We start from the raw sequence: 27,915 nt of genomic DNA, 5'->3' as shown, positions 1-27,915 counted from the left end.
CAGTTAAGACAGGGGTCACCAACCTTTTTGAAACCAAGAGCTACTTCTTGGGTACTGATTAATGCGAAGGGCTACCAGTTTGATACACACTTAAATAAATTGCCAGGAATAGCCAATTTGCTCAATTTACCTTTAACTCTATGTTATTATTAATAATTAATTATATTTATCTTTGTGGAAACACTGATCATCTTAATGATTTCTCGCACTAAATATATATAGAAACAGATAAATATCAATATGCAACACTCTATTTTTATATTTTCTCTAAGTGCACATTTTTCAAATTGAACATTTTCAAATGATCACTTTTAAGACAGTCTTGTGAAATCACAATATCCCATTTTAACTAGCTAGCCACTAACATTTTTTAACAAATCATGAATTATTTTGCACCATGTTTGTACAAATAATAACTCATGTAAAATACAAAAGTCAACTCTCAATTTTTTAAATAAATCATGTCACACTTTGAACTGGACACCAAATATGTTATATGTTTCTTTGTCAGTTAGTGAAGACCAAGTCTTTAAAATATTTTCTTGGATTTTCAAATTCTATTTGAGTTTTGTCTCTCTTATAATTAAAAATGTCGAGCAAAGCGAGACCAGCTTGCTAGTAAATAAATAACATTTAAAAAATAGCGGCAGCTCACTGGTAAGTGCTGCTATTTGAGCTATTTTTAGAACAGGCCAGCGGGCTACTCATCTGGTCCTTACGGGCTACCTGGTGCCCGCGGGCACCACTTTGGTGACCCCTGAGTTAAGCTATTTTCTGCGTCAGCACCCGCATCATGCTTGAGTTTGTAATGCACAACGAAATGCGATCGGACACAGTATCTGTAAAGTAGTAGCCTACATTTCATGTTTTGTCTGTACACAACTTGCTTGACAGCATATGCACTACAGGTGTAATAACACGCATGACGTGCTCATTATATCATAATCAATATTAAAGGGACTCACTCGATGGACAGTTGTGCGTTTGGTTCAGCTGGGAATTTTTTCCGGTTAATTTTGGGCATAAGCACTCTATTTAAGTCGAAATAGCTTGGCTCCAAGTTTTACATTTACAGCGTCAAAGTCATGGCGACCTCACACTCTCGGTGGGCGTCTGCTCCAACATTTCACCCTTTCTTCCTGCTCACTTCTAGAAGCAGTTGTTCATCCTCCGTATATTCAGCTTCAAAAAGTTAAGATTATGAATTCTCATTTGTCCAAAAATAGTCGTCTTCGTTGTCTGTTACCAAGTCTGCCATGATTACAACACCCTTGTGTTTGTTTCCGGAAGTAGAAACAAACAGTTGTTGGCAGAAGTCGGAAGTGCGCTGCTATGGAAGTAAATGTGTTGAGGAAATCAGCAATGCTTAAAATGTCCAAAATAATGTGAATATTGAACATATTACATATTGTTATGAACGTGTCTGTTACTACATTGTATATATAGACTTGCAGTGTGTATATAAAACGTTGATGGAGGGTTTTGATGTTATTTTAGAGGGCTTTGAAGGTTACAGTGGTGACTTACATTAGCCGCATCTTCAAAGTGTTTTTTTTATCATCTTTAAAATACTAAACAAATATTTGAAAAACACATATTTGTTCTTGCCAAGACATTTTTTTGGCTGGTCAGAGAGACTTCTTCCTGCCTGGCAGTCACATGATGGCACTCAAACTACACAATGTGAAAAGTGACTTGACTTCAGACGAGGCGGTACAGCACTTCAATGTTTACTTAAAAACTAGGAAAATGAACATATATTGGCTGTCACCTGTGTCAGTAGAAATTTTCGCATTTTAGCCTACAAGAATCCTACTTCCAACTAGAGAAAACATGTTGCGGTGATTTAAAGATGCTTTTTTTTTTTATGTTTTAGCTAACGTTATGCTAACATTAGCCCTGTTAACTGACTGTACAATGTGCATATTTTGTTGCATAGTTCACACACACACACACACACACACACACACACACACACACACACACACACACACACACACACACACACACACACACACACACACACACACACACACACACACACACACACACACACAGAATTTTCCAGAATTCCTGGTTTTCCAAAGCCCTATTTCTTTTTGTTGTTGCTATTTTTGTATTACAACATTTTATTATTTGATCATGTTGTACTGCATTTTAATCTTTTGTTTTGTGATTGTGTGATGTTTTTGCCTGGACCCCAGGAAGAATAGTCTCCACTGCGGTGTAGACTAATGGGGATCCTTAATAAACTAAACTAAATAAATTTCCACCCTTTTTTCTGGCGACTACTCCTCCCACATTTTTCAACAAACTTCAACCGTTCCACCGTCAAAACATTCCTCTAAATTAGGAAAAAAAACGAAGTAGTTTTTTTGAACTGGAAACATTCCCAGTTTTCCCGAAATTCCAGGAATTCCGGAACACCATTTCTCAATTCAACATGTTATTACTTCAACATTTCTCGATTTGAAAAATTCCCACACCAACCATTTCAACTCATTCAGACCATTCAAGTGTTTTACCATTTTTCAAAAAATTCCCGCTTTTCAAGAAATTCCCAATTTTTTTGGGAAATTCCCATTTAAATCAATGGGACATTCTTCAAAGTTCCACAACTCCCACAATTGTCATCAACTGTTCCAACTTCAAAATATTCAGCCTGTTCAAAATGGTGTGCTCTCCCCAGGATTTCAGTTCAACTAGTATTATACTCTAGTATAATATGTTTTTTGCATGGTCAAATTGTTTTCAAGTTTACAAGACATGCTATACCTGCCATTTTTCTGTCAACATTGAAAGAACATATACGTTTAGTAAGAAAGCCTTATTTATGCACATCATTTCCAGGCTTCTTGCAGACCAAAGTTTGACATCTGTGCTTTACAGTAAAGGTATCCTTACTTATAGAAAGTGCAATACACACATCTGCTGACTAATACAAACGTGGTATCAAAAATTCTACCTGGGCACTAATGCTGGACGGTAATTAAATACTTGCTGGCTATACACTAGCAAAAGTGTCGTGACAAACAAGTCATGATGTCCGATTATATGTCAGGCCTTCGCTGTATATCAAACACATGATCAGCAGGTAGCCATTGTTCCCATTTCTGACGCTGTGGAGCAATCGTTGTTGTGCTGCTGTTCAGTATCAGCTCATGCATGAAATCTCTAAAAAACGTATGTCGCTTTGTTTGCTTTGTCTGACAGTTTTTGTCAGTGTCTCTGAGTCCTTTCTCCCCCCCACTGTGAGAGCCGCTCCACTGTAGTAAGTGTCAATAATGCCAGCTGAGAGGCAGCCTTCACTCCGCACACTCCCACTGCAGAGTAATCCTTCAAGAGAGAGACAGTGTTGAAGAGAGGTGACTGAGAGAGGGAGCAAAGAGGCTTAGGAAGTGGAAGGCCACAGCGAGGGTTGCCAACGGTCCCTTGAAAAAGGGAATCGTCTCATATTTAAAAAGTATGTACTGAGCTGTCAAGGGGCGCGCTTTGTCCCGTGTTTTTATTACCGTAAGAATAAAAAAATGACCGTAAAATATCAAAAGATTCCATGGAATGACAACAGCATCACAACTAGGGATAGGAATCGATAAGATTTTTCCGGTTTTCCGATTCCACTTTCGATTCTGCTTAACGATTCGGTGGTTTAGTAGTTCTCTTATCCATTCTTTGGAAAAAAGAGAACAAAAAGGTAGATTAGTATCAACTGTGTTTAGTTTAGAGCTAATTTGACCTTACAAAGTCAACAGTGAGGTCTTAAATCATACCTGGGCATTCTGCGGCCCGCGGGCCACATCCGGCCCTTTGTGCGTCTTTGTCCGGCCCGCGTGAGGCCAATCATAAATTACAAAATACATTTTAAAAAGTATCTATGTCGAGTGTGCAATACAATGGTGCTGCTTTTGTTTTGAAAAGCGTTATTTGTATTACTTCCGTGTGGACGTATGCGCGTGCTGATTGTGAGTGAATGTGAACAGCGGCAATCACAAATTACGAAATAAAGTTTAAAAAACATCTATGTCGTGCGCGCAATACAACTGTGCTGCTTTTATTTTGAAAAGTGTTATTTATGGGCGTATGTCCGGGTGTAACCTGTGAGTGAAGGTGCACAGCGACAAGTGATGCACGGTTTACCCCCGAGACGCTAAAAAGAGAAAAGTTGATGACGAATGCCATGTTTTCAACAAGACATGGACTGCCAAGCAACGTTCCCTCTAAGGTGCGCGCTTGCGCAATTGCGCACCGCTCACGCGTCCTCAGCGCACAGCAAATTAATGCCGCACAGGAAATCAAAAATCCCATCTGAATTTTAAACAAAATAAACACATTACAATTTGTTCTGTATGATTTTGCAATGCAACTCTGTGAGTGACAAGTGACAACAAGAGTGGCCCCAATGAACAAAACAATCTTTGTCAACACAGTTCAATTATCGTCTGTCGAGACACTTTACGGACAGGAATTCCATCAATCGCTTTATTGAGCAAAATTGTAACCACATCAAAAACATGAGTAAAAAAACTTTTATCTATAAAAACTGGTAATTTCCTGCCATACAAACCAGGCTTAAACCAACTTTATCATCCGTCATATCAACAGAAGCCGTTCGCTCGCTCACCTGCACCAACACACGCTCTCATGGCACTTAGCCAGTGCTGCGTTTATGGCCACACAAAAAGTCGGACAACCCCAACGCCACACAATGTGTAAATGCCAGGTTGTAACACTCTGACTCCACAATCAGATGTGTGCTTATTTTACTGCCATTTATTAAGAATGTTAATCTAAGGATAATATTCTTGAAATATTGTCACTAGATTTCATAAATGCTAATAAAAAGATGTATTTTACAGACAGAAAGTTACAGGAACTAAATGTATTCTCTGAAAGGGGTAACATTTCTTTTAAAGGCAGGACCCGTAGCCAGACATACAATACTAGCACATGAAAAACATGTTTTTTGTTATTGTCATTGTAAGAAGGCAACATCACTTACATCAGAAAATTATTTTAATAAAACATTTAAATTGTTATGATGTCAGGTTTGGGACAGGTGTGACGCTGGTGTGGCCACAGTGTGCACGTGTGATGTTGCTCACATGTGCTCCACTGAATGTTCAGGGAGTTTGTGCGTTTGCTCACACACATGAAAAATTAGAGGGAACATTGCTGCCAAGTATTTCTTTACAGAAATTAAAGTTAAAGCCGTGTGCTTAATTTGTGGTACACATGTTGCTGTGTTTATGTGATGGACCCGAGTGGTGGAATATTAAAATCTAATAAAAAATGTTGCTTAAAACAAATATAAAATATTAAGAACCCAATGTAGTGAGAGCAGCTGTCCAAAATAAGGGAAGATGATTATGCTTGTTCGCACTTTATTACAATACAAATTAAAAACCAGTCCAGTTGACAACGCTAAAAATACCAATATTATGGTGAGGGTACAGCCGCGACAGGCTTAGGGGTTCCGCGTCCTGGCTCCGCACACTTCCACGGCGTCCTCCTGCACACAGAATTAAAACTGAGGCAGGCCACGGGGATACAATCTTCTAAAACCACGGAGACGCTCTCCGGGCTGACGTCACACTTACACGCAAGGCAGGGTTTCCCCTGCCTCTGCTGTAGTTCCGCGTCGAAGTATTGGGTACGCCCACTCTCCTCGCCAGTCGCCGGTCACTCGCGGGACCTACGTGGCCGTACCCGTCCCGTCTCGCCCCGCCTCTTGGTCGCTCCTGGGGGTCGCCGCAGGTCTCTGGGTCCCAATCGCCACCTGTCCACAAAACCACACAGCCAGCGTGCAACGCACGACCCCCAAGCCCACAGCCCAAGGCAGTTGGTTGCCCCCACAGATCCACAACACACACCACTTACTTCGGAGGCAGAGTTTCCTCTGCCCCTGCGTGTTATGGGCTTCTTGGGGTTCACTCCGGTAGCCTGCGGGGTCTGCTGTGTAGTCCGGGGGTTCCTTCCCACCCTGCGTGCGTCCACCCGGTCGCTCGCCTCCTGCTGTCGTTTCCCCCTGCTGTTCTCTCTTTTTAAATGTGCAGTCTTAATGCTCCACAGGTGCGTCTAATTTCAGGTGCCGTTCGATGGGGCACCTTGGTTATTAGGGGCAACAAGCTAAAAGGGGCGAGTCTTAAAATGCCAGCAAAGTCCACAAGGTGTAAAAACATGCAATTAAAAATACAATCAAATTCTAAAGTGTAAAAACATGCAATTAAAAATACAATCAAATTCTAAAATGTAAAAATATGCAATTAAAATCCACAGCAATAAAACTCTAAGACATGCATGGCAATGAAACATTAAAAAAATAAAATCCCCTACTTGTGTCTCATCACATCTAAAGAATATCATTTGAATCGCCACTACATGACGAAGCACGAGGAAAAATACCGGAATCTGTCCGATGAAGCGCGCGCAAGGGAGGCTGATGCGTTGATGGTAAAACTGCAAACCCAACAAGGACCTTTTGCCAAATTTCACACCCCCAGAATGCAGCCGTCAGGACAAGTTTCGTAATTTCTCAAAAATCGCCAGAAAAAGTAAGGCGTTTTCTGACGGAGAGTTTATTAAGTAGTGCTTATTGGACTCTGTTGCGCTGATATGCCCTGAAACTTGGAGCTTCAGCTAAAGAACAGAACGGCCTACTTTGACTGTTTTTCGCTGGCTTTGGATGAGAGCTGGGCGATGTACGTGACACCGCCCAGCTGCTCATCTTCTTACGTGGGATAACTGCAGACTTTCAAATCACAGAGGAGCTGGCAGCCATGCAGTCAATTAAAAGGGACAACCACAGGTAATGACTTGTTCACATAGGTCAGGGGTCGGCAACCCGCGGCTCCGCATGCGGCTCCTTGACCACTCTACAGGCTCAGCTACATACATGCCGACCCCCCCGATTTTCCCAGGAGACTTATGGATCTCAGTGTCTCTCATAGACTACTCCCAGGGAAAAAATAATCCTATTTACACTCTAATTACTAAATAAAGGGCGTGCCCTAATTGCACTACAGTAATTGTCCTCCACAGCATTTACATACAGCGTGCCAGTCCAGCCACATGTTGCATGTTGTTAGTAGGGATGTGCGTATCGATCCTGTGGTATCGATATATCGATACTCACACGCTACTCATTTGGCATCACTTTTCTGAAAAAAGTATCGATATAAACCAAAAAACGGCGTGTGGGGGGTGCAAGCATCACTTTCAGATGTTTTTGATGACTTACTTAACTTACTATGTGCTGGGACACCCCTGTACCTGGCAGAGTATAGAGCTGGCCCAGTCACGTGACAGGAGACAGCGAATGAGCGTCGTCAACGTGCAACACACACACAGCCAGCCGACAGCGATGCAGCCAGGCATATCCAGTGTTGTCCAATTGTTGACTTAAAACAGGCATTGTTTTTTTTTTTTTAGTAATGTTTACTGAATATTTTTGTTTAAATGATTATCCTAAATTCAAATAATTTCCACACAGGGGAATTTACTGTTAGTTGAAAAATGCTTGAGTATTTAAAACAAGATAAGAAAGAGATACAATTTGGAGATTCTTCATCTTTGCATTACAGTTTTATTTTTTTCCAAGAAAATCTTGAATATATGATTGAATGTGATTTTGGTTTTAATCTGTTACATGATTTCTTACATTTCGAAAACATTAGCCTATTTCATATTTCATTAATTGCTAATTATATCACAAACTTTAAAAAATAACTGCAGCTTCTTGCAATTTGGATTTGACTGTTAATTGGAAAGCCCTAATATTTAATTATTATTATATATAATATTTAATTCATTTTTCATATTTATGTTATTTATTTAAATTTTACTTTTATTATATATTGACCATAGTAAATGTGGTATAAATGGTCTGTATTTGTCTTGTGATTTGTCTTAAATAATAACAATAGTAATAATATTGGGGCGGTATTGCTCGGTTGGTAGAGCGGCCGTGCCAGCAACTTGAGGGTTGCAGGTTCGATCCCCGCTTCCATCCTAGTCACTGCCGTTGTGTCCTTGGGCAAGACACTTTACCCACCTGCTCCCAGTGCCACCCACACTGGTTTGAATGTAACTTAGATATTGGGTTTCACTATGTAAAGCGCTTTGAGTCACTTGAGAAAAAGCGCTATATAAATGTAATTCATTTCACTTCACTAATATTTTTGACTGACAAAAAATTGCCAATAAGAAATTATTGGTATCGGCATCGTATCGAATCCTAAAAGTGTGGTATCGCCCATCCCTATCGCCCATCCCTATCGCCCATCCCTAGTTGTTAGTACTTGTACACACAGGAGACAGCAAAGCATACTTACTCATCAGCCACACAGCTTACACTGACGGCCTTCCCCATATTTCTACACAGTAGCTCAGATATGGTAACACTAGTGAGCAGTAGAGAATATGAAGGGATTTTTGGTCTAGAACATGTTTTGCTTTATTCATTATTGACGTGTTTCTTGTAACTTTATGTTGTATATTTTTTTACGTGAGATTTCCAGTTCAATTTATCATCAATCATTATACCTAGAAATTTGGTTTCATTTACTCTTTCAATTTCTATTCCGTCTATTTGTATTTGTGTTTGACTTTCTCTTCTACTGTTACCAAATAGCATTATTTTAGTTTTACTGAGATTCAACGATAGTCTGTTTTTGTCAAACCATCTTTTTGATTTGTTAATTTCTTCTGTTATTATTTGTATTATCTCCTGTGTGTTCTCTCCTGAACAAAACGCTGGTGTATCATCCGCAATTAATACTAACTTTAAATCTTTTGTAACTTTACAAATGTAATTTACATAGAGATTGAATAATTTAGGTCCTAGTATTGATCCCTGAGGTACACCACAGGATATATTTAGCGTTGTAGACGTGTGTTCGCCTAGCTTCACGTATTGTTTCCTGTTCGTTATATAACTTCTTATCCAGTTTAAGACTAACCCTCTGATGCCATATCGTTCTAGTTTTTTGATTAAAATATTGTGATTAATTGTGTCAAATGCTTTAGTTAGATCCATAAAAACCGCTGCCGCACATTTTTTACTATCTATTGCATTGGTAATTTCTTCTGTAATTTCAATTACAATTAATCTGTATCCATATTGGTTGTCTTCGAGTATTCTATTTTTATTTATGAAACTTTCTAATCTGTTATTGAACAGTTTTTCAATGATTTTAGAAAATTGTGGAAGTAGAGAAACAGGTTTATAATTTGTAAATTGATGTTTGTCTCCAGTCTTATAAATTGGTGCAACTTTAGCTATTTTCATTTTGTTTGGAAATGTACCTGTTTGAAATGATAGGTTACTAATATACATTAATGGTCCTGAGATCTCTTCAATAACCTTTTTTATCGTTTCCATATCAATTCCGTTACAATCAGTTGAAGTCTTAGATTTACATTTTTTTGCAATTGTAACTATTTCCTCCTGTGTCACATTACTGAGGAACATGGAGTTGGGATTTCGCTCTATGGTATCATTATAGTCCTCAATTGGAACTGGGTCTGGAATCCTTTCTTCCAATTTTGGTCCAATATTTACAAAATAATTATTGAAGCTTTCAACTACTTCCTTTATGTTGTAATTGTTTTTATTTTCATCTAAGAAGTATTGAGGGTAGTCCCTCTATGTGCCATTTTTAATAATGCTTTTGAGGATGCCCCATGTTGCTCTCATATTATTTTTGTTCCTGTCCAATAATTCACTGTAATATTCTTTTGTACATGATCGTAGTATGTCTGTTAACTTGTTTTTATACTTTTTGTACTTAATTTTTGCCTCTATAGTTCTTTGTGCTATACATTTTCTATATAGTGTATTCTTCTTCTTACAAGCATTTTTTAATCCTTTTGTCATCCATGGTTGATTATTCTTTCTCTGTTTATTACTGAGTTGTATCCATGGACAATGTTTGTCATAAAGTATTATGAACTTGTATAAGAAATGTTCATATGCTTCATCAACCTCTTTTTCATTATACACATTGTCCCAATCTTGCTTTTGTAGCTCAATTTTGAAGGCAGTCATCCTCTTCTCTGTGCACAGTCTTCGAAATGTCCTTTTGTCTTCCATGTTCTTCTTGTAGTTTCCATCATATATTGTAAAAACTGGCAGATGATCACTAACGTCGGTTATAAGTAGACCACTTGTAGTGTTATTATCAAAATCATTGGTAAAAATATTATCAATAAGCGTGGCACAGTGTGCTGTGATTCTCCTTGGCTTTGTGATTTTAGGATATAAACTGATGCTGTACATTGTATCAATGAAGTCAATAGACTTTTGCTTGTTGGGGTTCAATAAGTCAATATTAAAGTCACCACATAAGATCATTATTCTTTGACCATTGTCCATGTAAGTTGCCTTGATCCATTCTTCAAATGTTTCTATACTTGACTTAGGTGATCTATATATACAACTGATGAATATGTTTTTGCTTTTTTCCTGACATATTTCAATGGTTATACATTCTAAGATATTATCTATAGCAAATGACATGTTTTTTTACCACTTTGTAGTTCAGGTTCTTCATCACGTACACAGCTACTCCTCCTCCATTTTTGTTGGTTCTGTTGATGTAGTTTAGCTCATATCCCTCCAGATCAAAATCTAATCTTTTTTTATCATCAATCCATGTTTCTGTGACAGCAATCACTTTGAAGGGTTCGTTGATGTGTTCCAAAAAGTTCTTAATGTTGTTGTAATTTGCATACAAGTTTCTACTATTAAAATGAATAATTGACAATTTGTTATCACATTCAATGTTGCTATTATATTGATCATCTGTATAATAAAAACAACTATTACTGATGTGGGAGAAAAAATGTGTTTCTGGATCTATATAATTTTCCAAATCCTGGTTTTTGTGATCTTTGTTGCAGAAATTTTTTAGTTCCATATTTTCTTGTTCAACAATCTTTGATGTTGTTTCAATAATCTCTATAAGTGTAGGTGGATGCAATCCTGAATGTAGGTCCTCTTGTTTAGTCGTCCTTTGGAACATAGTAGTGCCGATGCTGAATTTAGGTGCTTGTTTTCTGTCAGAGGTAGCTGTGTAAACTTTAAAAATTGTCCAGGTCCTTGATGTCATGGACAACAATTTATCTTGCTTCTGGACCTCCATTCAGCTTGATGTAGATTTTACAGTTGGCGCTCCAAGTTCCCTGGATTTTTTCCTGCCTTCTCAAGTCGCGTGCTTTCTTGGCGATTCCAGCATTACGTTTTGTGAGATGCTCATTCATGTACACATTTGTTCCCTTCAGCTTCTTTCCCTGTCTCAGCAGTGCCATTTTAGATTTTCTGTTTACGAGTTTCACGAGCACGACTGGAGTGGCGTTGTTGTTTCTTCCGTTCAGTGGGATGCATGTTTCGATGGTATTAATGTCAATTTCAATTTCTTTTGATTGCAGAAAGTTGACCACTTGCTGTTCTGCTGAGACCATATCCATTTCATCTGGTTCACCTTCATTATTCACAGCTTTCGCATAGGATCTTGGTTTAATTCGGTGCCCTGTCACAAAGATATCATTCATTTGTTTATCCTGATCCATTTAATCTATGATATTCCTCAGCATGTTGTTGTCTTCTTGAAGGATCTTCATTTGTTTGCTCATTTCAGTGGCTTCTTATTTCTGGAGTTGTTCTCTTTTTTCATTTCTTTAATTTCTTCTTTAATTTCTTTCATATCCTCTTTCCATCCATCCATCAATTCTTCCCATTTTTCTATAATTTATTTTTTAAATTCCTGGAGTATTTTTTGTAGTATCCCTTCTAGAATCCCATCATGTCCTGTGCCCAGCTTCAAATCAGTCTTTCCAGTCAATCCTTTAACTTTTGGCATCGCGGCAGTCACTGGCGTCAGCGCCTCTTATGTCTTAAGGGCAGTTACTTATTTAGCGACTTGCGGCACTTTTAACTTGTTTTTTCAACAATTTCGTACCTTGCGCCGTTCAGAGATCAATTTGGGGTGTCAGCCTGTCAACTTATATCACTCTGCGACGTCGGGATCACTTTAAAACAGCTGTAAACTCGCCGTAGCTTTTGGTTGCTAGGCAACCGCTTTGAACTGCGGGAGGCGCCTTTGGCTTGAGGCTAACGGCTCTTCCACTCGCCTTATTTCAGCGTATCAGTGCCTCTCAACTGAACAAAATCAGATCGAAGATGCCAGGTGACTCTCCTGTGGCTGTGATCACAAATCAGTGGTCAAATCAGTGGTCAAAATCTTCAGACTTAACAAAACTCCGGTAGCAGAAGCGGAGCTTTTTTTCTTTGCGTCCTTTCTCATTGACAGGAAGTGAGGTTAAATGAAAGTATTATTATTATTATTATTATTTTTTTTTATTTTTATTTTTTTATTTTTTTTTTTTTAAATTTATTTATTATTATTATTATTATTATTTATCTTACGGTTACGGTATATCAAAAATACTATTGAGCAAAATGTAATTGAAATATTGTCGATGTGGCCCTCCAGCAGTGCTCGGGTTGCTCATGCGGCCCCCGGTAAAAATTGATTGCCCACCCCTGTCTTAAAGGGAACTGCACTTTTTTATTTATTTTGCCTATCGTTCACAGTCATTACGAAAGACATGAGGAGGGATGTTTTTTTAGTTTTGTTTATGCATTCTAAATATTAAATACATTTGATCAACAGTCTGCTTACAATGGAGCCTATGGGAGCCGTTCAATTCTGCCTGTATACAGGCTTTATATATAAAGCCCTTACAAAATATACAAACACCTCCATTAGGGTTTTGTATACATTATTTAAGTATATATGTAACTTAGTAATGGCCACATTTATAATAACATTTAATATTTACGTATTTTAATAATTTTAAGCGTACGTGGTGCATTTAATTAAAAAATGCATCACATTTGCCTTTTTTTTCTTCATCACTGATTACTATTTTATTTTATTTTATTTAATTACTTTTTTTTTTTTGCTGCAGCTGTTTCATATACTGTAATATTGTACATGGTAATTGGGATTTGTAATATATTGTATATATTATATAACAATATAATATATCAGTATATATTATAGACTGTATATATATAATATGTAAATATTACATATATGTTATATTTTATATTGCTACTATGGTACATTTTAAGTCTACTTGATACCTGCATTATCCTTTCTATCCTTGCTCTTTCCATCCTTTGTAACTGAGAGCTACTGTGTGGAACAACACTAAGTCTATTGAGAGCCAACAAACATAATAAAAAATCAATTACTGTACAATGTCTGCTGTCATTAGGATGCAGACTGCTGAGATGTTCACATATTCCTGTTTAGATGATATATGTCAACTAACTCTAAATTAAGTCTTTGTTACTTAGAATATGTTAGTATGGGGAACATATTCACCATTAATTAGTTGCTCATTAACATGCACATGTTCCCCGCACTAAAGTGTTACCGTTTCAGCATATTGCTTGCATGTCCTCTTGATGAACTAGCAACCTTGTAGTTATTACAAGTAGCGCTGTTGCAATAATTTCTTGTAAAATGTAGAGGGGGGCAGAGGAGAAAAGAAAAGAAACGGCAGATCAACTGGTCTAAAAAGGGGGTCTATTTAAAGGCTAGAGTATACAAATGAGTTTTAAGATGGGACTTAAATGCTTCTACTGAGGTAGCATCTCTAACTGTTACCGGGAGGGCATTCCATAGTACTGGAGCCCGAATAGAAAACGCTCTATAGCCCGCAGACTTTTTTTGGGCTCTGGGAATCACTAATAAGCCGGAGTTCTTTGAACGCAGATTTCTTGCCGGGACATATGGTACAATATAATCGGCAAGTGGGATGGAGCTAGACCATGTAGTATTTTATATGTACGTCAACTTGAGAACGCTTGTTTCGCCCTGACGCCGCCATTTTGCTTTCTGACGTCACTCCGCACGTTGCGCAATGACGTCATTCCCAACACTGGCATCGATAAGGGAATCGTTTTTAAAAAATAGGCAAGCGATTCCAAGGAATTGATACACTGAGAACTGGTTTTCGATTCCCATCCCTATTCACAACAGTCTTCCACAGGCTAAGCTAATCGATGCCTGATCGCTCACCTATCAAACTCATTGCAGATTGACTTTTCTGCCATCTGGAAATTAGCTTATTCTTGACTCTCAGTCACACTGGCTCAGTTCAGCTAGCGAGTCAGCTAGAGTTAACGGCCAAGTTTCTGGCAATCAGGACTCCAGTGTGACTTTTTACCACACTTTGTCCGATGGGGAAGCTACATGTGGCTATCACATCTGAGAGGTACGTGCAAGCTTAGCTACTCTACTCTACTACTTAGCGACTCTGCTCTCTTTTTATCTAGGTTGTTAAACATAAACATTGAGGTGTCCAGTTTTATGATAGTGACACTGCAAAGCCTTACAACAGGTAACTGTTGAGACAGTAACTCACCAAATAAAGCAGGGGTATATTGAGGGCCACATTGCAATTATGGCTGCCTTCAGAGGGCCAAATGCAACCATATATTTCAGTGGTTCTTAACCTTGTTGGAGGTACCGAACCCCACCAGTTTCATATGTGCATCCACCGAACCATTCTTTAGTGAAAAATAAAATGTTTTTTTTCAAATTCAAGACAAAGTTATATGTTTTTGGTAACACTTTAGTATGGGGAACATATTCTAAGTAACAAAGACTTAATTTAGAGTTAATTGGTTAGGGTTAGGGTTAGAGGGTTAGGGCCAGGGTTAGAGGGTTAGGGTTATAATAAGGCCATGCCGAATAAGGCATTAATAAGTACTTAATAATGACTAGTTAAGAGCCAATATGTTACTAATTTGCATGTTAATAAGCAACTAATTAATGGTGAATATGTTCTCCATAGTAAAGTGTAACCATGTTTTTTACTGGTGCACAAAATGAACCGTGCATGAACATCACCTTGTTTAAAGAACAAAACCAACACAGTGCATAAACTCACAACAAATTACACACCTGCAAATCAGTGTGACTTCTGCTGTTGCCGTATCTGTAATACGCCGATAGGGAGAAGTTTTTATTTACACGATGAGTCGGGTGTGTCTTGACCTCCGCCGAACCCCTGAGCCCCACTCACCGAACCCCTAGGGTTCAATCAAACCCAGGTTAAGAACCACTGGTATATATGAATATAATCATGGATTATATTTATTTGGCGCCTTCCTAGACACTCAACGCACTTCATAGAGAACCAGTGGTTAGCCGTCAGGGCCAGCAAAGCCTTCTCTAACATAACCAGAAATCATGATCATAATTAAAGATAAAATTATTTTTTTATTTACTTTCCCTAAATATCCAAAAGTATTCATATTCTCTTCATGTCATATTATGCTCCTTCCAGCGCTGTTGTTTTTAGTTTTAGTTTGTATCCAATCAGAATTCAGCTAGTTTATGTTGCCATGCTTTACAAAATCTGCCAGAGGCCTTCGGAATCAACAATGCGGGCGTTCGTGCACTCTTAGTGATCGGGGACATACAGTGATAGACAGTTGCGATAGCCAATCAGATCACGAGTTGTTGTCAGTGAGGCCTTCTAGCTGGCCTCACGTTGGATGTGACATTTACGCATTTCCTGTGATTGGATACTCACAGAGACCGTTAACGGATGAATTTGAGAACAGAGTTGAGAGACAGTTGTGATAGCCAATCAGATCACAAGTTGTTGACAATAGCCTATACAAGTAGCCTGATGTTAATGAGACTGTGATTGGATACACACTTGTCATTCCAAAGTGAGTATCCATTCACAAATTTCAATTTAGCAGGAAGCGGGAAGTGTTGCGCCGTAGCCATACCAGGATAGCAGAGAAGGAGATCAAAACGTTGATTAGGTGGCAGATATATATTTGCAGGGGCCATTTTCAGGAAGGATATTTAAAGAGAAACTACATCTTGTGAGACAATGTCGACCAACCCCGGAAGCTAGCTCAGCTGTTCCGGCGATGAAATGGGGAAATGCTCGCCATTTCCACTCGAATCATCCGACTGCGAGGGGTACCACTGGTTTATACGGCGTCGAATTGGTGCTACAAATTGTGAGTTCAAATATTTTAACTTTTCCCTTTTAATATGTGTTTTGTAATTTTGATTTTGACAGTACCACATAAGATATGTTTTAATTGCTGATGCATTTTAATTGATTTTTAAATGCGCCAGAAAATAACACGTTTTGTACACTGTTTAGGTGATTCAATGCGCAGTAGGGTGTAAATGTGTTCTTGTATAGTATTTCTCCAGCAATGGTCATGTGGTGACATCAGTTATGGTATTTTGAGAGGTAATCTTTGAAGTCGGACATCGCTGAAGACCTAGGTGGGAAACGCACGGTCCGCCACTGTAAAGAACTGAGAACCCATCATTCATTCACTTCACATTCACACAATAAACATAATACAGCTTTGTCACACAATTTGCAAGGGCAACTGTTTTTGATTACACATTTTTTACACAGATTCATGATAACTTGCTTTGAAATTGTAAGTCAAGATGACAAGCAGGTGTTTAAGTGTTTATTTTTTATTACCAAAAAATATGCTTGGAACATCAGATAATAATATTAAAGTGTACAACATATGCAATTGCAAGTGCAACATTTTCCTGTCAAAATTGAAAGAACGAATACTTTTAGCCAGGAAGTGCTTTTTTATTTCCAGGCTTTCGCAGGTCACATAAATGACATGGTATAGGCCACGTAAAAGGATTTGGCCGGCCAAATCAATAAAATTACGTGTCGGCCTGGCGGGCCGGATTTGGCCCCCGGGCCTTGAGTTTGATACTCGTGAAATAAAAGGTCAAAATATATTTCAGTTCAGTTCAGTTTCAGTTTATTTTGAACACGCATACAATACAATGTAATTCATCACGTATTTCCAGTTGTTTCATTACAGCACGTCTGAAAAGGAGTAGGAAGAAGCTGAGTTTATTTAATCCTACCCCTTTTCATACCACAGCAATTTTATCCTATTTCCTTGTTCTCTGTAACATAACAGTGAAAACATAAATAATAAACAAATAATATACCATAGTAAGTAAACAAATATTAAATACATAAATAGTATTTGTCTCAATAAAAAAAATAATTAAAAAATGCATCCATTCTTCTTTTTTTTATGTGTTCATTTTAGACATTACGGTTCATTTAATGATACATATTAACAAATAAGCATAAAGACAATGACCACATTGTTGAAGTGAGCGTGTATTTTGTAAAAAAAAAAAAAAAGATCAAATGAAATGTTGCTAGTCATCTAAATACAAGCCAACTATCTCAGCTCTCCTGTGTTTTGTCAAAGTAATTTTCATTTTGATGAAAAGTTGGAAACTGAATTCATACTTTTGGGAGTTAAGCAGTACAAATGTCTGTAAAGAAATGTGTTTATTTTTAATTTGTTAAATTAAACAGGAAATACTTTTATTTTGGAAAATATTCATTTTATTCAGTTAATTTTGTAATTTTGCACAAAAAATTGTTTTTTATTGGCGCAATTGGACTCTTCTGAAACGACAAGAAGAATCCAGTTGCCTCCAGATAACCTTTGCGAATAATAAAAAACTCCTTTCAAACAAATAAAAAAGGCCAATATTAATTGGGTCGACCAACCCTGCAAAATGTCCCATATATTTTTTTTTTTCAGGGAGTTGGCAACTCTCGCCTGAGGTGAAAAGAGCAAAGGAATTGAGTGACATGGGAGTTGAATTTGACAGTGAATGGAGGTGGAAGTAGAGCGTCAAATGAGGGGGAATCAAGCCTTTTAAAGGATTTCCCTATCACAGTTTCTGACACATTACAGTCACAGCTCACTATCGGCCTGACTCTGACAGCTGCACAAATTGGCTGAAAGAGAAGTTGGCTCACCAAAGCTTTGCAATGATGGCGGGAGCGAAAAAGAACAAATAAGTATTTGTATACCTGGACCCAGAGTATTGTCTTCTTCTCAAATAGTGGAATTGACACAATCCTAATCCAACATTGTGGCGCCCATCACAATGAACCCCACATTTTATATTAATGTTTTCACACAAGCAGAGTTTAGTCCATTTCACTCTAGCTTGTTCAGTGTAGTTAGTAGGGGTGCTCAAAATAATTAAATTCACACCGAAATGGTGATTTTTATTTATTCTGATTCTAAATCAAGGCATAATTTTTAGAATCAATTTTTTTTTTAAATTGCAAATGTTTTTTTTTTTAAGAACTAATTTTTGGAATACAAACATAAAACAACTATTATTGATATTTTTATTATTAGTATTGTTGTTATTGATACTGTTCCTTTTATAAATGTTTGTTTTTATTTTTTTCAATATTTTATTGAATAAATATTGTTTTTGTATGTTTTCTCAATTGCTTTGTCAATTTAAATTATACATACTGTAAAACTGGGATTGACTTAGACTTGTGGTTGCTCAGTTTTATTTTGTTACATTGATTGACATTCTGTGATTTTTGTTAATACAATTTACAAAATATATTTCCAAAAAAATTTGTTTTTTTAGGTATAAGTCGTACTATACTGTTTTGAAAAGGTCTTATTATAATTTATATATCAAAAATTATATTACGAAAATCGTGTTGAATCGAATCATCACTCCAAGAATTGGAATCAAATGGAATCATGAGGTGCCCAAAGATTCCCACCTCTTGTAGTCAGTGTGACATTCTATACGTCTAAGTAGGCTTGCAATGATTAATCGCTCATATGGATTTAAATTCTGTTGCTTCGATTAAACCATTAATGAGGGTTACTACTAAGAACAGATCAAATCTGGATCGCAGGGAGTGCCCAGAACTTTAAATACACAGACATAGTTTTTTTCGCACAGCCGCTGTAATAGAGTGCACATGAAAGCGGTGGTGCATAACTTGATGGGTGCTACAGTATAATCTGTTTTTATCAATGCACATGTGTTTAAAAGTACAATATCAATGTTTATGTGAATTTAAATAGCTAAATGATTGTATTTGCATATCCTCCTCCCAGTATTGTTGGCGTTCTAATAACCAGCATATATTTGGCATGTTCATGAAGACAGACATGCATTGTGTTCTCCGGTTTGCTTATTTAAGAAACACAATCCTCTGTGCACAAGCTTAGTACATCTGCTTTATGTGAGCTATGAAGTTTGCACATGTTTTAAATCACACACCACTTTAGTAGATCAGGCCCTTTATGTCATTATTCAGTGTAGGTATTGATGGATGTAGCACAGTTTCACTCACTAATCTAAACAGCTAGCCTTCTTCCTTTCACATTCTTTCATCCGCTGTTGACCAATAAGAGAGCAGAACAGACCAGGTTTCGCACCAAGTTTCCAAACCCAACAATAGATTTAAACTGGAAATAGTAGAATAAAATGTGTGACAGCACACACAAATAGCTGACCTCCTTGCTAAAAAGCTCACAGTGAATTTGTCCTCTGTATAGTTCAGGGGGCGGCCAGCCACTTGAGGCAATGATAGGCTGGGCTGCTGTATAGTCAATGATGGTGTTATTTATGAAGACTTGTCTTTGCAGTGACATTTTCACTGCAACAACATGCAGGGGATCCGGTCTAACCTCTAGGACTGAGTTGGCCTTTATGGCTGAATTTATTGTTATTATTCCCACCTTCACCTCTCCGGCGGAGAAGAGAGCAGTGTAGAAAATAACACAGACGTTTAAGGATTTCAGCATTGAAATATTGGCTTATAAATTATAATAGAAACAATTCAAAACTGGTTATTGGTTGGTCTTCCTTTGGGTGATGATTACCATACACAGGAATAATGCATAAGTTCTGTTTTTATGACATTGCGTGTACTCAAACATGTGCAAACCTGATAGCACACGCACAGCTGATCTACTAAACGTGTGCAAAAATAATTTTGTCTGTCAAGTGGGCAGAATAAGGCGTGCAATTTGCATCTCTGTCTTCATTAAAATGCATAACATAATATAATATATGCTCATCATCAAAACGCCCACAATACTAGGAGGACACCATGCAAATATATTATGCAGCGCGCAAAATGTGACTCATCACCGTTTTATTTAGCATTTGATTTAGCACGTCCTAAAATTATGTGCAAACTCGTGCTGCAAAGACAAACGATGGACAGTGAGTCCTCCGTCATACGTGTGTGTGTCAACATATTTGCAAGGTCTGTCAGCAATGAATTTATATTAGTCATATTGTCTATTCAGCAACATCCTTTTATAAGTTTAAAGCTGCATGGTGAGTGACAAGAGGCTGACTAAAACAAATTAAATTAATGTGTTTTGGTTTCTGCTGGCGTTTTTTTTTATTGCCGTTATTTTTTTCATTTATAATATATATATATATATTAATAACATATATCCTATATGAAAAAACTTCTTAAAGTATGCATTTTTTTGCGTTTTGAACGCAGTAAGTGCAGCCTCTCTTTCCTTGACCGCACTTTCAGCGCTGATAAAGAAAAGGGGAACAAAAGTGGGTTACAATGTAGATGCACTTTGGACTGTGTCTAAAATGCCCATAAAAAGTGGTAGATGTCTACTGCTTGTTTGAAAACATAGCAAATGCTTCCGGTAGGAGCGAGATAAAATAAATGTGCAGTAAATAATCGAGTGTTTCCGTAGTGATGCCCCTATAGCACATGCACAAATCTCATTTAAATAAGGTGCTCTGCATGTCTCTTGAATTGCACACGCAGTCTTAGTAGTTTACACGCAACACAACCATTAATAGCACACACTATCTTATAGATTGCACACACTGTTTAGCGCATAGTATTCAGATCTTAGTAAATCATGACATTATTGTCGTAATATTCTCTCTCTAGACTCCTGGTAATCTAATTGGTAATTTTCTGTTCATAGCTGGTTAATGTGTGCTGTAACGCGGTTCCAGCTAGACTTCTGTCAAAGTAAATTGAACATTTATTCTCTGGTTTTTGCTGCTTTAAATCCAAGCTATTTTAGGAGCTGGCAAGGCTTGTTGTTTCCTCATGGTCTCTCTTCCTTGGCGTGTCCGTGCTTGGCTATTCCTCGTCTTCTAGTAATAATGGTAACGGTAAAATGTGGAGTTTATTTGACGCCAGGCAAGGATTAGTAACGCTTTCTCTTTTTGCCGGTAAATCACGTTTTTTGACCTTCAGGGTTCGAGTCCAGGCCTTGAGTGAATTATAATTTTTTTACAATTGAATTTTTTAAATTGATGAAAATCCCTTAGTTTTTTACCTTTTTCTCCGAGAGAAATTACCATATTTTCAATTTTATATGTAATGCTATTGTGGCACAACAGCCTTTTTTTGCATCTCGTTGCTCTTAATTTTGTGGGACGAAATGTGTGGTGAACTTTGAGAGACAGAATCAAAATCTCTATCGCAGGCCTTACTTATATTTTTTATTTCGTATATTGTTTATATTGCGCAACTTCAACTTGTTTTTACATAGCAGCATCTGGCCCCTTCATGCAACATACAATACATGTTCTACTGCTTATCCTGTTCATGGTCATGGGCGATTTGAAGCTTATCAAAATAAACTTTGGGCGAGAGGAAGGATACACCCTGGACTGGTTGCCAACCAATCACAGGGCACATACAGATGAACAAACATTCACACTCACATTCCCACTTATGGACAATTTTGAGTCTCCAATTAATCCACGGCTTCTAAAATAGTGGGGTTGTCCGCCCTTGGGAGGTGGGGTGAGGTGTCAATGGGCGCCAGAGAGACAAGGGAATTCCCGTATTAGCGTTTGTTTTCATTCTTGAACGATACACAAGCCTCCAGATAGGTGGCAGCACTGCTCCATTTAATCAACCAGGAAATATGACCAAGTATAAATACATAACCTTTTAGTCTACCAGTAATTAGGATACAAATAAATACATATATATTATCAGGTTCTCATTAGGATATCAATTTAATGGGTGGGTAAAAAAATGCTTGTTTCCTCAAGTGGGTGTGACAGAAAATAATTGATCACTCTGATCACTCGCTTTGAGTGAGGGATGAGGCAAATTGGAACCCAGGTCCACTGTAGTTACCGCTCTATGATCACAGCACCACTAAAAGTAGTTCCTCGGCTTTAGAGCTTGTGATAACAATATTACTATTACTTGGTTAATATTCAGGTCACGACATGTAAATGGAGTATTGTTGGCTGTTTTTGGACGTTATTTTACTTGTCGTATATTGAAAATGAGAAAGCATGAAAAAAGAAAGACATACAGTATGTGGCCATGTCTTAATTAAGGATTGTTAATGATGGGCCATTGGGTTGAGTTTTTTCTTGCCCTGACGTGGGATCTGAGCCAAGGATGTCGTTGTGGCTTGTGCAGCCCTTTGAGACACTTGTGATTTAGGGCTATATAAATAAACATTGATTGATTGAAGGTCCTGAGTTGAATCCCGGGCTCGGGATCTTTCTGTGTGGAGTTTGCATGTTCTCCCCGTGACTGCGTGGGTTCCCTCCGGGTACTCCGGCTTCCTCCCACCTCCAAAGTCATGCACCTGGGGATAGGTTGATTGGCAACACTAAATTGGCCCTAGTGTGTGAATGTGAGTGTGAATGTTGTCTGTCTGTCTGTGTTGGCCCTGCGATTAGGTGGCGACTTGTCCAGGGTGTACCCCGCCTTCCGCCCAAATGCAGCTGGAATAGGCTCCCGCACCCCCGTGACCTAGAGGGACAAGCTGTAGAAAATGGATGGCTGGATGGAATTTTTTATTCAAAACAAGTTTATTGGGGTTTATAACAATGCACACAGCAACTTTTAGTAGGCGTTTACGTTACAAACAAATCTAATGTGAACGCAATCTGACCTGCATGCGGACATGACATCATGACGTCACACGTGCTGCAACGTTTACGAAAGTAAACATGACTTTGATTATAGTCGGTGTCAGTCTTGGTGCATTTGTAGACATTTCAAGGATTTTGTGAATTTAAAAGGGCCCGAATGCAGCTGAGATAGGCTCCTGCACCCCCCGCGACCCCGAAAGGGACAAGCAGTAAGAAATGGATGGATGGATGATTGATTGATGGGCCAAATTCCAAAAAAGTGCAGTTCCCCTTTAACAAACATGTTTTTTGGAGATAACGCTGAATAACTAAACATTTTGTTACGAATCATGAACAGGTTGTGAGAAATGCAGATACTGGATTAATATCAGTGATGCTTTTAGCTCTGTTTTAGTGTGTGTCATTATCACAAACACCGGCTCTTCCATATGAAACCGACCACGCACACACACACACTTTCTCACATGTCATCTTCCTTGCCTGTCTCTCACTTATTATCTTGGCACATAGTGAAACTGGCTGGTGTTCATCTCTGTAGCTGCAGGTTCTTGATTTTGTTCCATCCAGGTCCCATTAGTGAAACCAATGTTGAGACCAGACGTCTTTTCGAGCCAGCATGGCTGTTTCACTCCAAACATTAAGAGAGCACAGAGAATGTTGTGATTGCTGTTGCTATGTGAGCCATCAAGCTTGTTTACTTCCTCCTACTAGTCTGCCAAAGACAGCTGGCAGGAAGAGGTGGGCGTGCACTCTGAACCCATGCTCCAAACATTCATTAGTCCCTGCACTGCCAGAAATGGTCAACCAATAAAGTCTTGAGGTCAACATTGGGATGTGTTGTTGAACTAGTAGGAAACAATTAAGAGTGCATGGCGTTGTTTGTTCACCTGCATTGCAATGACTGAGAGGTACACGTGAATGAAATATATCGTAGTGTTTGACTTCAATTGTTTGTTTGTGTACGAAGTAACAACTATAAAAATGCATGTTTGTTCCTAAGATTTAACTACAAATGTGAACTAAAATGTATTTAAGATGCTATGAAAATCCTTTTATCTGGCCAACTCTAATTACACACTATGCACACATTTCAGTCACATAATTAACCCTCAATTAAATAGATAGGTAGGTACTTTATTGATTACCTCAAGAGAGTTCCCTCAGGAAAATTTTAATTCCAGCAGCATTGTGCAGATTTGAGATAGAATTTAAAAAAAAAAAATTAAAAAGTAAATAATGGAGGTATAAATGGAAATAAAATAGAAAATATAACAATAAGAATAAAAATAAAAAGTAACAATAAGAATAAAAATATATCAGTAAAATCAAAAATATAACAAGAGAAACTAGGCAGTAGTGACCATGTTATGAAGATATTGTTTTTCTTTATAGAAAAACGGTAATACTGTCAATTATAGGAAATATGTGATGTGTATTTTGCACCTTTAAAATGTATTGCACTGTTTTTTGTTGCAGTTTATTTCAGTATTATTATTGCTTTGCGTCCCCTGTCATCCTAGTATCCCCCTTGCCCCCAGAGAGGAGTTGTACAGTCTTATGGCGTGTTGGACAAATAGTGCCTGTGGTCAAGGCTCATATCGTTCAGTTTCGCTCCCACACCAACGGCACAACATCATTTTTACTTCATAAAATAGATTTACTGGTAGTAAGTAAGATACCAAAAGTTCGGAAATTGACACCTAGCCCATTTTGTGTAATCGGTGTTGAAAGCCGGTACTATTTTTCAGTGAGGCGCAGTGATATCTAGTGGGGAGTGGCGCGGTTTTGGTCACATGGACCAATCAGGTAGCAGCTTTATTCTAACAACATACCTGCTATGGCGACGACAACATCCGAGAGTGAAGAGGAACGAAAGACCTCAAAAGTTAGAAAAAAAGTGCGTAAAGAGGAAAATAAAAGATGCTATATGCATCTTTCATCTGTGAACAATGAGGACGTCCAGCACTTCACTCGGACACGGTGGGACACATACAGAAACTATTTAAAACAGTGGCTTTGTCTGCAAGACCAGAACAAGCATCTGGCAGAAATCTATAAACATTGCTCGGATGTAGATTTTGACGCTATTCCTGACGACGCTGGGTTTCACGCAACATGCTACCGACGTTTTACAGATAAATCTGCATTGTTTTATGCCGAGAAAAGGACCGCACGGGCGGTGGGAGAACCATCTGCAGCCGCAGGTCAGTCAGCAGGCACGTCTGAAACTCCCCGAAAGAAACTTCGATCTCGTTCAGGTTTGCCCGTTGCTTCTGCCGGCCCCGTCCTGCCAGCCATCTGTATAATTTGTCAAAAAGTGGAAAAGTACACTCGTGTGGGAGGAAAACGCCAGAGGGATCAACTCACACAAGCAGAAACCGTGTCGGCAGGTATGTGACACACACACACACACACACACACACACACACACACACACACACACACACACACACACACACACACACACACACACACACACACACACACACACACGTGTGTGAATCTATAGTAATAATGTTACAGTACATAGCGTAGGATTGAAAGAATGTGTTGTTACTTTGTAATAACCAAATGGACCATTTATACACTGTCAGAGTTAAGGGGAGACCTTGGAATTTAAAAGTTTGAGAACCACTGGCCTAGAAAAGGAAGCCCCACCCATCCCCCCATATACCTTCACACCACAGCCCCAATCTCTCTCTCCCCCCCACACACACACACACACACACACACACACACCCCTGGACTGATTTACACATCACAACCCCCACCCCTCCCCCCGCACACCTTCACACCTCACCCCTCATCCCTGAACTGACTGAACTGTGACCACTACCCACATCCCTGCTGTGACTTCATGTCACCTCCACTGCTGCTACAATAATTGAAGAATGCATAGTGCACTTTATACATCATCATTGTCATATCATCCATTATCATCTTCACTGTGAACTGAATGTGCAATACTGCTTCTGTCTACTCATGCCCACTATAGATCTGTTGTAAGATCCACACTTTAATTTACTTTATCTTATTTCTTTATTTTTGTTTCTTATTTTATTTTATTATATTTATTAGTATTAAACATCCTTAGCATTTACATTTTTAGTAAGTTTATTGTAAGTGTGCAATATAGTTTAAGTTTATTCTTGTTTAATTTTTATATTCTGTGATTCTTTATTTAGCTTAAGTTTATATTTATATTTATATTTTGTGAATTTGCAAGGGGGACCAGCAAAATAAGCTTTTCATTGTGCAGTGTGACTGTCTGTTTATCTGTGCATATGACAATAGATATCTTGAATCTTGGAATGTTTAGCTGGGAGTTCAGCAGCTCACATCACAGAGTCGTAAATCACAGGGTCATAAATACCTCTCCAACCCCCCACTCAAGACACACACACACACACACACTTTTTTACTTGTAAATCTCTGATTTTGCCAATAAAGCTTATTCTAATTATTTTTCTTTTAAAGGCCAGTTGCTGAAGGCAGCTGAGATTAAGAAAGATGCTGCCATTCTTCTGCACATCAACGACAAAGACTGTGTTGCTATAGAGGTCCGGTACCATAGGACCTGTTACAGACAGTACACCAGGTTCTTGTCACTGTCTACAGCAACGCACACTGCAACCAGAGATGAAGAAATGTGAGTAATTACACTGTACTGTCATTTTGCTCACATTTAAAAAGTAAAAAAAATTTCAACAACATGCAGCTTATATTTAGTTTTGCTTAAGATACAGCTTTGAAAGCATGACTCTTTGCACATGTTAAGTGTGTGTGTGTGTGTGTGTGTGTTTTCAGACAACCCTTTGCTGACAGCTACAACCTCTTCTGTGACCAAGTGATCCGTCAAAGGATTATAATTGACAAAGAGGTGCTGAGAATGGACAAGCTAAGGAAGTTGTTCGTGGACACCGTTAAGAAGCACGAAGATCTTGATGCTTCAGGCTACAGGTAACTGAAACAAAAATAATAAAATATTCATACTGAAAAGTTTATTATTTATAGATTTAGTCTCTCCCCATAAAGGCTATGAGAGTATGTTTAAAGTAATTTGATTATCATTGGCAACAGAACGAGGATCATAGACGTGGCTAAGGTGGCAGCAGCTCTTGGCAACAGTGTTTGTTCTGCACTCATTGGCATCCATACCTTCACAGGTTGTGACTCGACCAGTGCCTTTCATGGCAAGGGCAAAAGGAAGACATTTTCTCTTGCTTGTCAGAAAGACGAATACCTGACTGCGTTCTCAAATCTGGGCAGCAGTTTTAACCTTGACCAGTCTACGTTCAAAACACTGAGCAAATATGTGTGCCACCTGTATGGACAGGCATCTGCCAAAGACGTGAACGATGCAAGATACAAAGCATTCTGTATGGCATCGTCAGCTTTGCCAGAACTGTCCATTCCCCCAACAAGTGATGCCCTCCACCAACACTGCAAAAGGGCAAACTACCAAGCAGCAGTAATGCGACATTCCCTGACTGGTATGATGTGTGCCCCTTCACCCATTGGCAATGGATGGTACATTGAGGATGGGGAGTTAACAGTAAGATGGATGACTAGAAATCCTGCCCCAGATAGTGTGCTGCAGGTAGTCCACTGTGGTTGCAAGACAAGCAAATGTGAAACAGAAAGATGTTCATGTATGTCTGCAAAAATGTCTTGTACTGATGTATGTCACTGCCAGAACTGTGGAAATGTTTCAAAGGAAACAGAAGAAAGAGGTGCATGGGATGATGACACAGATGAAAGTGATATTGATGAGTAATTACGCACCATGTCACCATGTAAAATTTGCCACTTTTGTTTCTTTATCAAGATGTTTGATTATCGAGATGCCACACTGCCATTTTAACGGTAAAGCTTAAATAATGTCTGTATTACCTTTTTTTTCAAATTTGTTTTGGTCTTTTGTGTGTGTTTGTGTGTGTGTGTGTGTGGGGGGGGGGGGGGTATAAATGACACATGCTGTGAAACAATTTGCTACTTTAATAAATATTTATCATATTTTATACCAATTTGGGCCTTTACTGCATCTATTTTAATCTTGTCCATTTTTGCCTTATTCCAGTTTTGGGGTGCATGGTAATATTTTGCTAGATTTTAAGCCACTTTT

The 27,915-nt window shown here is 38.3% G+C and overlaps 2 protein-coding genes across 6 annotated transcripts in view; both read left to right on the top strand.

The window, feature by feature from the left end:
- Window positions 1-27,915, top strand: part of LOC133660198 (RNA-binding motif, single-stranded-interacting protein 3-like) — a 467,861-nt gene that overhangs the window by 126,099 nt on the left and 313,847 nt on the right. The gene's annotated exons all lie outside the window — the stretch shown is intronic.
- LOC133660711 (uncharacterized) lies at window positions 24,449-27,671 on the top strand. Of its 4 annotated transcripts, XM_062064291.1 has the most exons (5): window positions 24,449-24,994; window positions 25,049-25,180; window positions 26,268-26,439; window positions 26,598-26,750; window positions 27,099-27,671. In XM_062064291.1, exons 1-5 carry the CDS (start codon window positions 24,628-24,630, stop codon window positions 27,565-27,567), a joined length of 1,293 nt encoding a protein of 430 aa, XP_061920275.1. In that variant the 5' UTR covers window positions 24,449-24,627; the 3' UTR covers window positions 27,568-27,671. The 4 variants fall into 4 exon arrangements, with proteins under 4 accessions (XP_061920275.1, XP_061920274.1, XP_061920276.1 ...); XM_062064290.1 differs by having other exon boundaries at window positions 24,451-25,180; XM_062064292.1 differs by having other exon boundaries at window positions 24,462-25,180; window positions 27,164-27,425.

This window comes from Entelurus aequoreus, linkage group LG11 (genome assembly GCF_033978785.1).
Source record: "Entelurus aequoreus isolate RoL-2023_Sb linkage group LG11, RoL_Eaeq_v1.1, whole genome shotgun sequence".
In the NCBI taxonomy this organism is placed as follows: Eukaryota; Metazoa; Chordata; class Actinopteri; order Syngnathiformes; family Syngnathidae; genus Entelurus; species Entelurus aequoreus.
Note: the sequence above shows the minus strand (reverse complement) of the source record. Positions and strands in the feature narration are given on the sequence as shown.

Excerpts from the sequence above, each read along its gene's own strand:
- LOC133660711 (XM_062064290.1), top strand. The coding sequence starts at position 24,628 with ATGGCGACGACAACATCCGAGAGTGAAGAGGAACGAAAGACCTCAAAA. Across the intron at positions 25,181-26,267 it reads AGCAGAAACCGTGTCGGCAG|GCCAGTTGCTGAAGGCAGCT; the intron begins GTATGTGACACA and ends TTTCTTTTAAAG. Across the intron at positions 26,440-26,597 it reads GCAACCAGAGATGAAGAAAT|ACAACCCTTTGCTGACAGCT; the intron begins GTGAGTAATTAC and ends GTGTGTTTTCAG.